The sequence below is a fragment of the Chironomus tepperi genome, unplaced genomic scaffold (assembly GCF_022539635.2).
Source record: "Chironomus tepperi strain 1889 unplaced genomic scaffold, CSIRO-AGI_Ctep_v1 contig_445, whole genome shotgun sequence".
Lineage (NCBI taxonomy): Eukaryota > Metazoa > Arthropoda > Insecta > Diptera > Chironomidae > Chironomus > Chironomus tepperi.
The window spans coordinates 3,992,483-4,004,724 of record NW_027226567.1 but is presented as its reverse complement, the minus strand read 5'-3'; the positions used below and the strand labels follow the sequence as shown (position 1 = coordinate 4,004,724).

At 31.7% G+C, this 12,242-nt stretch overlaps 4 protein-coding genes across 4 annotated transcripts; 1 reads left to right on the top strand and 3 right to left on the bottom strand.

The window, feature by feature from the left end:
• Positions 1 to 1,899: 1,899 nt before the first annotated feature.
• On the bottom strand, positions 1,900 to 4,135 carry Seipin (lipid droplet biogenesis associated protein seipin). Its single transcript, XM_070650387.1, has 2 exons — positions 3,993 to 4,135; positions 1,900 to 3,931 (listed from the first exon to the last, which is right to left on the bottom strand). The coding sequence occupies exon 2, from the start codon at positions 3,854 to 3,856 to the stop codon at positions 2,696 to 2,698; it is 1,161 nt and encodes a 386-aa protein (XP_070506488.1). The 5' UTR covers positions 3,857 to 3,931; positions 3,993 to 4,135; the 3' UTR covers positions 1,900 to 2,695.
• Positions 4,136 to 4,323: 188 nt separating this feature from the next.
• On the bottom strand, positions 4,324 to 5,450 carry LOC139098255 (ribonuclease H1-like). Its single transcript, XM_070650389.1, has one exon. The coding sequence runs from the start codon at positions 5,272 to 5,274 to the stop codon at positions 4,384 to 4,386; it is 891 nt and encodes a 296-aa protein (XP_070506490.1). The 5' UTR covers positions 5,275 to 5,450; the 3' UTR covers positions 4,324 to 4,383.
• A 231-nt stretch (positions 5,451 to 5,681) lies between these two features.
• On the bottom strand, positions 5,682 to 7,325 carry LOC139098024 (BTB/POZ domain-containing adapter for CUL3-mediated RhoA degradation protein 3). Its single transcript, XM_070650132.1, has 3 exons — positions 7,155 to 7,325; positions 6,988 to 7,091; positions 5,682 to 6,881 (listed from the first exon to the last, which is right to left on the bottom strand). The coding sequence occupies exons 1-3, from the start codon at positions 7,219 to 7,221 to the stop codon at positions 6,168 to 6,170; spliced, it is 885 nt and encodes a 294-aa protein (XP_070506233.1). The 5' UTR covers positions 7,222 to 7,325; the 3' UTR covers positions 5,682 to 6,167.
• Positions 7,326 to 7,393: 68 nt separating this feature from the next.
• Positions 7,394 to 9,838, top strand: LOC139098025 (NECAP-like protein CG9132). The gene is made up of 4 exons (XM_070650133.1): positions 7,394 to 7,714; positions 8,008 to 8,404; positions 8,467 to 8,521; positions 8,589 to 9,838. The coding sequence occupies exons 1-4, from the start codon at positions 7,632 to 7,634 to the stop codon at positions 8,738 to 8,740; spliced, it is 687 nt and encodes a 228-aa protein (XP_070506234.1). The 5' UTR covers positions 7,394 to 7,631; the 3' UTR covers positions 8,741 to 9,838.
• The last annotated feature ends 2,404 nt before the right edge of the window (positions 9,839 to 12,242 follow it).

The following is a 12,242-nucleotide window of genomic DNA, read 5'->3' as shown; positions in this document are numbered from 1 at the left end:
AGTAACATTTGAAGAGTCATCCGTTAATTGTCTATGGAAAGGATTTTATGCTAAGCACGTGTGGATAAAATAATTTTTTTTCGTCAATTATTAATGAATGACTTAATGGCAATTAGATGGTATGTAGGAGGATTAGAAATGAGGTAATGAGTGTTATAGGAAGGCTGATGGACGAAAATAATTGGGGAAATTTGATTATAGTTGTACCGAGCGGGACAATGCGGCCATCTGCATTTCGACGTAAAAAAAGGTTTCAAATCAGAGTTGCAAAACAGGCACCTGGGACAGACAAAAACCGTACAATTTATTCTGTAATGTGCGAACGAGTTCTTATTTTCGGAATTTCAATTTCGAATGGTTCTTATTTTCGGAAACAAATTTAAATTTCAAATGAACGTTAATAATCTAAACGAAAAAAAACTCTAAATTAGCGTTTAATTATTGATTTTAAAGCAAGATTATGCTTAAACTAAACTAAATAATTGTAAAAAATTAAAGAAAAAGTCTCAAAGAATGAAGAAAAGTTAATTAAAAACATTTATGTTTTTCATTGTTTTCTTAGAATGTTTGTAAACAAACAATGAAAACAAAACCAAAATTTGGAACTTAAAGCTGATTAGTTTAGCTTTAAACTTCGATTAAATGATTAAAAAAGCTTCAATGAACATAATTAAATAGTTTATCTTGATTTAAATGAAGCAACCAAGCTAAAAATCATGAAAAACTAAAAATTTTAAAAGTTTTAATGTTTTTCAAGATGGCGGATTTTTTCCGAAAAAACATTCGAAATATGATTCAAATTTCTTCGAATCAACGTCCGCATCAACTGTTCGCACATTACAGAATTTATTGATATTTAATAGATTATCAAGAATTTGTTCAGTTTCTGTCTGTCACAAGTGCTTGTTATGTCACTCAGCTCCATATCAGCCGTCAATATGCCATCAGAGCAACTTTGCGTCTCACCGTTAATACAACGACGTTGCGGTGCCCTACAATACAACTTATGCTGCTCGGGTTTTAATTTTCAGCTCCAAATTCATCAAATCTGCTTCATGGACAAAATCAACTTACAGCAATCCATTAAAAGTTAGCTAAGATAATTTATACTAAGGTATGACTTTCAATTTCTTCTACTTGTGTGAATCTGTCGTCTGTAATTTTTCATGCACACCAGGAACTGCAAAAAGTCACAAAACATAAAAACAAAGTCAAAAGGAGCAGAAAGAAGAAAGCAAAAAAAAAATGAATTTTTATTCATTATCACGAGTCAAAACGTGACAAATCATAACTTTACTATGACAAACAAGAGAGCAACAGTACAACATTATGCCATCAGTGTAAAAAATTTAGAAATTACGAACAGTTCGTGTGTTTGGATGATGGATGGGTAGTAGATGGAAGGGAAATAAGTTTGGAATGAATATTGTTTTTGTAGTTCCTAACAAAGGCTGACTGTTATACTTGAATTTTGGTAATAAAAGTCAGTTTCTAAGGTAGAATTGCAAAGTATTGAGTATGAGTATCAATACCTGGGTTGAAGAGGTTTTGAAACTAACCAATGGTTTGTACTTGTTGTGGTCGTTGTCATAATATCGTTAAGGACTTATTGAAGACGTCATAAGTACTCGATCGGCATGCTGCAACAAATCTCACTTCTTGGCGTTAAATATTGGTCAAGAAACAGCCGTATTAGTGCCTTTAGAGCATCTCTTGAAGCATTGGCATGCCGGTAACGGCCAGTGCTGAAACAGTTACCGTTGTTCTGGGCCGAAGGTCTGCTTGGCGGACATTGGTCTTTTGTTTGCTGTCAAGCCGACGATGAATCAACCATGTTGTGCCGCTCCGTATCTTAAGCCTGTAAGTACAACCTTATATATTAATTAAGAACATTCAAACTTAAAATTGAAGGAAGTTTTTGTAACCTTTTTTTTATTATTTTCTCTACTTTTAAGTAAAGCCTCGTCCAAGTGACAACTACATAGATAATTATCATCATATTTACTTAAAGTAATTTGTTAACAGGAATTCTTTTGGATATTCATTAATTAAGGACACCAAGTATTCAAAAGGTACATAATCTAAGTGGAATGTTTGATTCTATCAAATCTACATTAAACATTGGAAGTTGAATATTCTGGTTCTTAAAAAGTTGGATGAAGGTAAATTTTCAATGGAATTGGGTTGTCTGGGTTTTGGATCTGTTATGTCTTTTGTAAATGCTAAGTTGAATCTTAGGTATTTTATACTATTTTGTGCATTATTTTTATGAAGTAAAGCTGTGAGAACTAAACCTAAAGTTGCACTTAATCAGGTTTAAATGTATGTCATAAATAGTTTAAAATATTGTCCGGAATCAGTACAATTAATTATAGACTTAAAGCAGCTTGTTGAAATTTTTATGAATTTAAAGATCGTATTCAACTCAAACCCACTAATTTCAAACGTCCATTATCACTTCCCTCGCCAAAATTAACAAAATTCACACTTAAAAAAACAATTTTTTGTAATTATTTTCAATGCCAATTCCCCCAAAACAAGGAAGGATACAGTTCTTCCCCAAAATTCACTATATCCTCAGTCATCAAAGTTTCATCCCTTAAACCATTAATAAGTTATCACCCCAAAAAAATCTCACAAAATTTTATTATAAATTAGAAATTCGCGTATAAAAATTGAGTTCCTTTGGCTCTTTCTACTCTTCAGTCTTTCTATCACTTCCGTCAAACAGCAACAAGTCATCTTCCAGTTCAAACTTATCGTCTGAATTATCCAAAATGCTGACATTCTCATCAGTCGTTGATATTGATGACGAAACCTTTCTCTTGCTACTCATTGGACCATCATAGTCGTTGTCATTATCAAAAATTTTAGAATGTAAGTCATGTTTTCCTGTGTATTCATATTTTGTGTCTTCTGCCCATTCCATCTCATATACATAATGATACCAAATGATAAGTGAGATGCATACCAAGACTATTAAGTTGATCGTTATTCCCACAGCAGCAGAAATGATCGGAAAGTGATGAATTAGGTATCTTAATCCACTAAAGTGTGCGCATATTTCGAGACTGACTGAATAAAATTCAACAACTCTCGATTGGATCTCGACATAAATGTCTGTGACTTGATTTGTTGTATCCACATAATTCGTAAACATCTCAATGTCCAATGTCTGCTTCTCTTCATCCCAGCCGATTAAATAAAATGGAATTAAAAGTAAAGTCTTTAGTTTGTGTAGCCACGGAGATCGATAACGAAGCATTGTTGATCGGCATGCATGAGATTTGAGGATATGATCTTTATCCTTCATGTCCATACACAACATGAACATTCCAAGTTCTTGATTTCTTGGTGTTTCTGGAAGTTCTAATTTTAATGTTAGTACGTACGGTTGACCGACCATCATGAGTTGCTTCTTTGTCAATTGTAAATGAGCTTGTGGAAATGAATGATATGAGGATAATGAGCTTCCAGCATCACACGTCGCTGAATCGGAATCACAAATTTTATTGTACTGCATAAATGCCGGTTTTACTTGTATCACTGTTGGCATGTAGAGTAAGTAGAATAGTACGTAAAGAAGTATAGCTCCAAATACACAAAGAATGAAGATTGCCACAGCTGCCAATATCTTCAGAACTGTATTTTGTGTCATCTCAAATTTCACTTGTGTTTTTGCTTTATACTCTTCGAATGCGTCAGTAAGTAGTTTAATTAGAGGATTGAAGAACACTTTTCTTCCTATCTTGAACGGATCAACAATATTCATAAAGACATTGAACATTGTCGTCGCAAGGCCAAAGTCGAACATTGTTGGCCGCAATAGATCTGAATTACGTACACGCTCCGTCATTTTTGATAATTTTGTCTTCAACTGTGTTGATAACGACGAGACGGATATTGATGTTCTCACATTAGATGAGATTATCTACGAAAACATGTTGGAAAGTTATGATGATAAGAAATTATTTAAATTCATTGATTATTACCTATTTTGATGTTGATTTCTTATAACTTCATAAGAATCTGTTAGATTATGCTGATTATTATTGTTTATGATGATTCGCTTTGTTGATTTTACACGATTTACTTAGGAAATTAAATTAATATTTTTTGCGTAAATAAAGGAATAAAAACAATACAGGGTGAATTAAAAACAGTACAAATGTTTTATGAAAATAATTTTTGAGGTTTCCAAAACAAATTTGAATTTTAAAAGACCGTTAAATAACTGAAATAAAACAACTGAGCAATATCAGCAATGTGACTGAATCTTCAACATCTGGAAGTGCTAAGTATATTGATTAAGCACTCGAAATATTTGTCTGATTAAATTCAACTTATATTTCTATCGTCAACGTAACAAAATAAATAAGTAAATTAAAATGCTTGTTTTCTGGCTCCTTCCTTCGCTAATTTATCAGCTGCTTCATTTCCATGATATCCACTATGAGCAGGCACATACGTCCATTTGATGATTGTACTCCCTGAATCCATAAGTCTATCTAATGTCACAAAATCAATTTTATTTGCTACTGGCTTTCCTGTCTTTAATTTCCAGTCATTCTTCTTCCACGAGCTCATCCATTTACAGACTGAATTAATAAGGAACTGAGAATCTGTGAATATATTAAGTCGTGGAATTTTACAGTTGTGTGCTGCCTTAATAGCTTTGATCGATGCTTGTATTTCTCCTACATTATTTGTAGCTCTTCCAGTAACTGGTTCTGATGCATTCAGTGGATGATTATCACCGAAATAGACTCCTAATCCAGCAATTGCATGCTTCTTGCCATTATTTTCACATGAACCGTCCGTAAAGACCTGGACGAATCCATTTGAATCTACATGGAAGTAATGATCTCCAAACTTTTTCCTTGTTTCACTCATGGCCACTGTATCTACAGACTTTTCTATTCCGTCCATTGACTTAAACTTCTTTGTTGGAGGCTCGGAACTTTTAATCAGCATATCTTCTTCTTCCAGTGCTTCTAATAATACTTTCTCTATTTCTTCTTGTTCCTTTCTTTCTGCATCACTTAGCTTGTGTTTTGAGCTGGTTCCATAATCAGCCTTCACTGCTCTATGTCCTTGATTTTGTTTTATAAAATCTTCAGCTTCATTTAAAGTTTTAAATTTCTTAAATACAGCTCCACTGAACCCTTTCACTTGTTGTTGACATTCTGGCCATGATTTGAAAATTCCTGGAGTATTACCTTTTGCTACAGCATAGAACATTGCCGGTATTCTCTGTCTTAATAAATTAAACATTAATTTTTATACTGGATGTTGTTATTTACACTTGTGCCGGCTGTAATTATGTTGATCTTTAGGAATTTTGTGATATTTAGATTATATATGTTGAGAACTCTTGATCTTGATGATTAGATCTGTTGACTTCCTTCGATAAATTGCAAATTAATATTTTTTGCGAAATAAAAATTGAAATAAACAAAACAGGGTGACTAAAAACCATTCAAATGTTTAATTTGAAAAAGTTGAAGTGTTCTAAATAGACATTTGAATTTTTAGCAACCGTTGAGATAACGAAATTTCAAATTATGATGCATGCTGAAGGTATTAACGCAGTAAACTGGAAATAGTAATTAAATGAGTCATTTTAATGAGTTTATTTACATCAGGAAGACACCATACACGTTCAATAAAACAATAAAGTATGTCTATTTCAATAAATTTCATATATATTTGTCATCATCAACCTCACAATACATCTTGAATATAGTTTCTGAAACAGTTGATAGATTAGTTAATTACCTCATTCGTCAGCAATCATTTAAAATTACAGAGATACATTTAAAGTCTATTAAATATATATTATTATAGTTGAATTAACAATCATTCATATATGACAACTAGCATAGTTATTGTATTATTATCATCAGTAATATAATTAAAAACAGTTAGAAAACTTAGATTATTACTAGTTCTGTGTCTGTAAGATTTTGGAGCAATTAAATTCATCATTTTTGGAGGTGAATTAGATTTTTTTTTTCATTTGGTTGGTGTCACCATTATTCTAGATTATATTAGTCATTCCTCATATCCATGCGACTCGCCCATGAATGCCATTACTGTATACGCAAAATGCACATATCTCATTTCAGCCTAAATACACGAATGCCGAGAGATTTTGGAGCTGGTTGTTATTCAACTTTTGAAGCCATATTATTCTGCTTGTTGGATCGTAATCGAGCAAGTCCACTTGCATCCTCTTCGTCCGATGTGTAGCTTATAGCACCAGGTCTCATTGTTGATGTTGCTTGTAGCAATTCGGCGTCTGGATTTTGACGATTCTCATATAAAAGTGTATGAAGTGTTTCTTCGTAAATTCTAGCCTCTGGAAATTCGACTTTTGTGTGTTTCTTATCAGTTGAATAGACAATACTTGTGCAACAAACTTCCGCTACTCTTTTGCCATTACCATAAAATGACCAGCAGCAAATCTCACTTGATCCTATGACATCTTTTATAAACAGGATTCTTCCACTGAATCGTAAACTGAGCTTGTCAAATAATTCAATATTCTTTAATAAATTATCATCACTTGTTGTCGTATAACTGTACTTGTTATTGTGCCGATTAATCAGTAGCTTAATAGCTGGTTTTGTACTGGATGTTATAAGATAATTTTCTTCTGATGAAGATGTAATTAATGGAACACGACAAATTGGTTGAATTTCTTTCTTCTTTATCTCAAGTGCTCGTTCGCATGATTCCGCTAGCTCTTCTATACAATAATATTTAGCTTCTGCGAGCAATTCAGCAAGTGATTTTGATGTTTCTGGCAATGAAACGCTTCCGTCCCGGAGGAAATTTAATATTGTGCCAAAATGCAATCCACAACGATCTATGAGGACCTAAAAATGAATATAATGAGTAATATTGTATATCTGACTCACTGTATTTTGGAATTTAAAGTGGAAAACACTTGAAGAAATTATAATTCTATAAATAAGCGCTTACCCATCCTTCTGAATCTGTTAGAACTTCCAATTTACCCGAGAACATCGCCCTAAGCATACAATCTGCTTTTGTTAGTGTCCTAATTGTAGTATAATATAAAAATCCTAAAAAATCAGATCCAGTCTTAATTCTTTTCGCTCAATTTTCACTATTCTGCACTTGCTTACCTCCTACATTAAGTTTTACATATTGAGACGGACTTCCTTTGATTACCTGATTACGTTGATCTCCCATTATTGTGTAAAATATTAACTTAAATGCAATTAATTAAGCTTTTTGACTCTTTATTTAAATTTTAAGAAATCTGTTCAGTGGAGATATTGTTTTCTAACATTTGAAAATATTTTGACAGTTCAATTCAAATTTCGAAAACTTCGAAAATCTAACGCCAACTTCACACCATTGACTACGCAATTTAAGTGCGTTTTTCTTACTCAATACTTAATATAATTAAGTAATATTTATTCAGCTTAATCTTTATTGGATTTTAAACTGCTGCCGGCTAGTACCAAGTAAATCGGGCTCAATATTTTTTCATGCATCAACGGTCAAAATAATTTCAAATCGAGTTGAAAATAAGAGCAAGAGTGATTGTCAACTATTTTTTGATTTTGCTCCTTTAATCTATTATAATTAACTAAATAATGTCTTACGAAAGTGTCGTTCTCATAAAACAAGAGGTATTTGTCTATAAAATACCGCCACGTTCTACAAATCGAGGCTATAGGTAAGAAATTGTGATTTTTGATCTCTAAAGAAATTTTTACAGTCATCCTTTGTGTATTAACATGTTCCTTATCATCAACTTCCCATAAAATACACATAATAATTGTTGTTATCTCAATCCAACAACAGTTTTGTAGCAGATTCGCGCTAATATGTCAGTTCCACTGAGATTTTTCTCACGAGTTTAATATTGATTTTTAGTTTTGTTGTCGTCACTGGATTATTGAAATTCCTTTCTATTGCCAATTTACTTCTTAATATTACTGCATATCTAATCGAATTTATTAATTTCAGAGCTGCAGACTGGAACTTAAATGAACCAACATGGAATGGTCGGATGCGAATGGTAACTGCGGGTAATGCACTAAACATTAAATTGGAAGATAAAACAAATGGTCAGCTATTCGCAAATTGTCCTGTTGAGGCGTATCCTGGTGTAGCAATTGAACCTGTTTCAGACTCATCACGATATTTTGTGTTAAGAATTCAAGATGATAATGGACGATCAGCATTTATTGGAATTGGATTTGGTGATCGTTCAGATTCATTTGATTTTAATGTTGCACTACAAGACCACTTTAAGTATGTTAAAAATCAAGAGCAAATTGAAAAGGAGAAAGTTGAACCGAAACCACAACTCGATCTGAGCTTTAAAGAGGGTGAAACAATTAAAATTAACATGAAAATTACTGTAAGTTAAATTAATTCAAATTGCATGAAAAATTAATTATTGTATAATTTTTTTTTGGACAGAAAAAAGACGGCAGTGAGGTTTCATCAAGAACTGCCAAAAAAGGTGCTGGATTGGGTAAGTTAAATTTGCATTTATTTTGTGTACAATTGTGTGCATTAATTTATGATAATTTTATGTTTAGGTATATTGCCTCCACCTCCAAAAACCGAAAAAAGTCCAACGGCTTCAAATAACGATTACGGGGATTTTGTGCAAGCTACCGCAACATCGTCGAGTAATCCACAGCAACAACAACAACAACAGAGCAGCAACTCAAATTGGGTTCAATTTTAAAATAATCAAAAGTAATATTATCCGCAAATTATGCTTTTAAGTGATGAAAAATGGATTTTTAATTGATTCTCCTTTATTATTGAAATGTGAATAATTCCTTAATTATTATTTTTATTCTGTCTTTAAAACAAGTATATATTAAATTTAAAATATTTTTTACATGATTTAATTAATGAAAAAAGTACTACGAATTTTTGTCGAAAAGTGAATAAGAAATTATATGTTAAGTTTATTTTTGCATATCCTCGTATTTAATCGAAAATCTAATAGACAAGAATCAGCTGTGTTTTGGCTGATGACTGAAGCGCATTTTCGAGTGATGGATGGCAACAGTGGAAAGATAAAATTGTTACTGATTTCACAATAGTGCTATAAAATGTCTAGAATAAATCTTCATATGGGGCGTATTATTAAATTATTTAGCGTATTTCCGTAAATAACAGCTGAACTGCTCAAATTGACATCAATTAAGTGATTCATACAAACTAATACAATGCTATGCCAACAAACTGATAAGATCGTGTATTAGAATTAAAAATTTAGTGTTCAGCATGTCTAAAATGTGATAAAATTCAAAAACTAAGAAGACATTTTGGAGTCAATTCAGCCTCTACATGACAAAATTCTTCAATTTTCTGGGATTTTCCGAGACAAAAGTTCAAAGCTCTTCTAAATTTCTGGCTATTTCTTGCCTCAATTATATTAGATTCAACTCAAGCCCCCCAACATTCAACTGAAGATTTGATTCATTAAATTATAAACTTTCCAATTACAATCCGTACTGGTTGGGCTGCTATGTTAAACTATGCAGTAAACCAACCCAAAGTTAATCCATCCAATCACTCAAAAATGCAGCATAAAAAATGATAATAACCAGCATTCATTATTTTTGATTACGTTAAGCGAATAATTTTTCTGACTAAAATCTAAGAGACAAAAAAAATAACAAGAATTGCCACTCCAAGTGACATCCTTGAATATGTTAATCTATATAAATAAAAATAAATCTAAAAAAATAATGAAAAATTCCTTAAAAAAGTGAGTGTTATAATGTAGATGAAATAAACTTGCGCGTAAATTATGCTGAATAATTCATAATTGCGGAATGTTTTATAGTGATTCCCTTAGACTCTCAATAGCTTCATTACAATTTCAAGTTGTTTTTATATTCATTGTTCCTTGAATTTCTAAAAGAAATGTAAGGTATAGGAAATAATATGTTATTTGCATGAGCCTATAAGACGGAATGCCAATAATTTGCAATCATTCAATTTGTATTTGTTCCTGTTGTTTTTTGGTTCGCGTGATGATGTGAAAATAAACAGTCATCAAGTCGATATTTCTTTATTTTTATACACATTTTTGTTTCGTTCCAATTATAATGTATGTAAACGAAAGTACATGTTTAACATAACATTAAACAATGATAAAGAAATAATAATAATACATATATGAGGATAATAATAATTATGATAAAAAAAAATTATATTATAAAGTTGTTATTTAATGTTGACGAATGAATCAGCATATAAGATGATGAAGAAGAAAATGATAAACAATTAAGTATAATAAATGAAAAAAACCAAGTATTTAGACACATTATTAAGGCCTATCATTTTGCTCATTTGCTGCTTCTCTTCTTTGGACATCAATTGAGACTCTGAAATTGACTTGACATCCGTATCACATTTAATTGACTGTAAATGATCTTCATGGGAGAGATCTTAGTGGGAACAAGATGCGGTAAGGTTTTAAATCAAAGTTAAGTACAATCCACATTATAAAATTGTGTTAATTATAAAGAGAACCAAATGTATAAAGCATGATATGCGTTCAACATGTCAATGATCATGCTGCAGAGCATTGAACTTCAGAGATCGAAGTAGACTCGGATTTTGCAGGGAATCGAATTGACTCAAACAGTCAATAGTTCAAAATCTGAATCGACTTTGACCTCTGCTCTATATGTACTTCGATCAGCTATAAAATTAGTTCTTTTAGAGCAGAAATCTGCATGCTTCACAGGTCACCCATGGATACTCTAAAATGACAAAATCAATCACTCCTGATTATCACAATTATATTCAAAGCTCAAAATAATTTAAGAGATGTTCATCTTTAATACCTTTAAATACGCTACAGAGCTTCTGAATCCTAGCATTAATTCAATTTTAAACAAAAGAAAGCAAAAAGCCTAACAAATCGAAGCACAGAACTGCTACACTTAACGCAAAACAACAAGGCATAAGAAGTTAAAAGCAATCATATCTCAAAGGAGCAATAAAAATTGAATATGAATCAAGACTGAAAAGTCTAATCCGAAGAAGCCAAACCACCTTTTTTTCATAGAGACGCTTCAGCTCACTTCACCTTTTCAACGCATTATCTCGAAAAAAAAAAATATAAATTCCACCTTCTGTCATCCTCAACCATATGATTTAAAAGTTACCGCTTATTTTTAGACCGTAAATATGAAATTTTTTTTGAACCTTTCCCAACATGTACAATCTTTCTCGTTATTCCTTAATCATTCAGATTTTCTTTTTAAGTCTTGTTCATTCGCCCACTCGAAAGAGGAAGGTAAAGTACACATTCATTTAATGACAATGTCAGCATATGATTGCCTTATGAAAATTTTATCAAGCATTGTTGCTATGCTTTAAGCATCAACAGAAAGAAATGGAGGGAAAAAAAAAGTTCTTCCGTAGGTGTTTTTGGTGTTCTTTTCAAATGCCAAAATTTACTCCTTTACATAGACATAGAGTATATAATGTACATAGACATCCATGCATCGAATGAAGGAGAAAGTTTTTTATTCAGCTTATGTACCGTACCGTCGTTTAATGAAAAGAATATTTTTTCATCCCAAATTCCTTTTTAATTCAATACACGTAATGTGTAAAGTTCGGTCTACACTTCTTTGAAATTCATTTAAGTAAAATGCCTTAAATGTCAAAAATAACGTAGAAAGCATATCGGAAAGGCCACATCACGTGATAATATATTCATTATAAATTCAAAAAATATATTACAGCACTCTGTTAAATTAAAAGGTCGCTGATAAATTGATAATTCAATTAGAAAATTAAAGAAGTGCTGACTGTGTGGGAATGTTGAAATTACATCATGTACATATCAAGCTACATCTCCCTTTTTAAAAATATGTTTTTGAAGTTTATTTTGAGAAAAAAATTTCTTAAATAAATTATAAATGTGATAAATTTAGAAGCTTTCAAGTTTTTGTGCCTTACAGCCAACTGTGAAAACAGCTCATTAAAATTACTACATAATTGGAAATAATTATCAAATTTCAAGGCATACATACATTAAAGATTTCATAAACTTACCTTTAAATACATAAAATGTTGAGAATTTATATGAACTTCTGTTGTCGACAGGTTGAACAAACTTTTTTGAGCTTTATTCAAACAAAGCTGTTTTCTGAGTTTAATGGATATCAATCGAAGTATGCGTCGCATGCGGTAAGCTATGAAACCGTGTG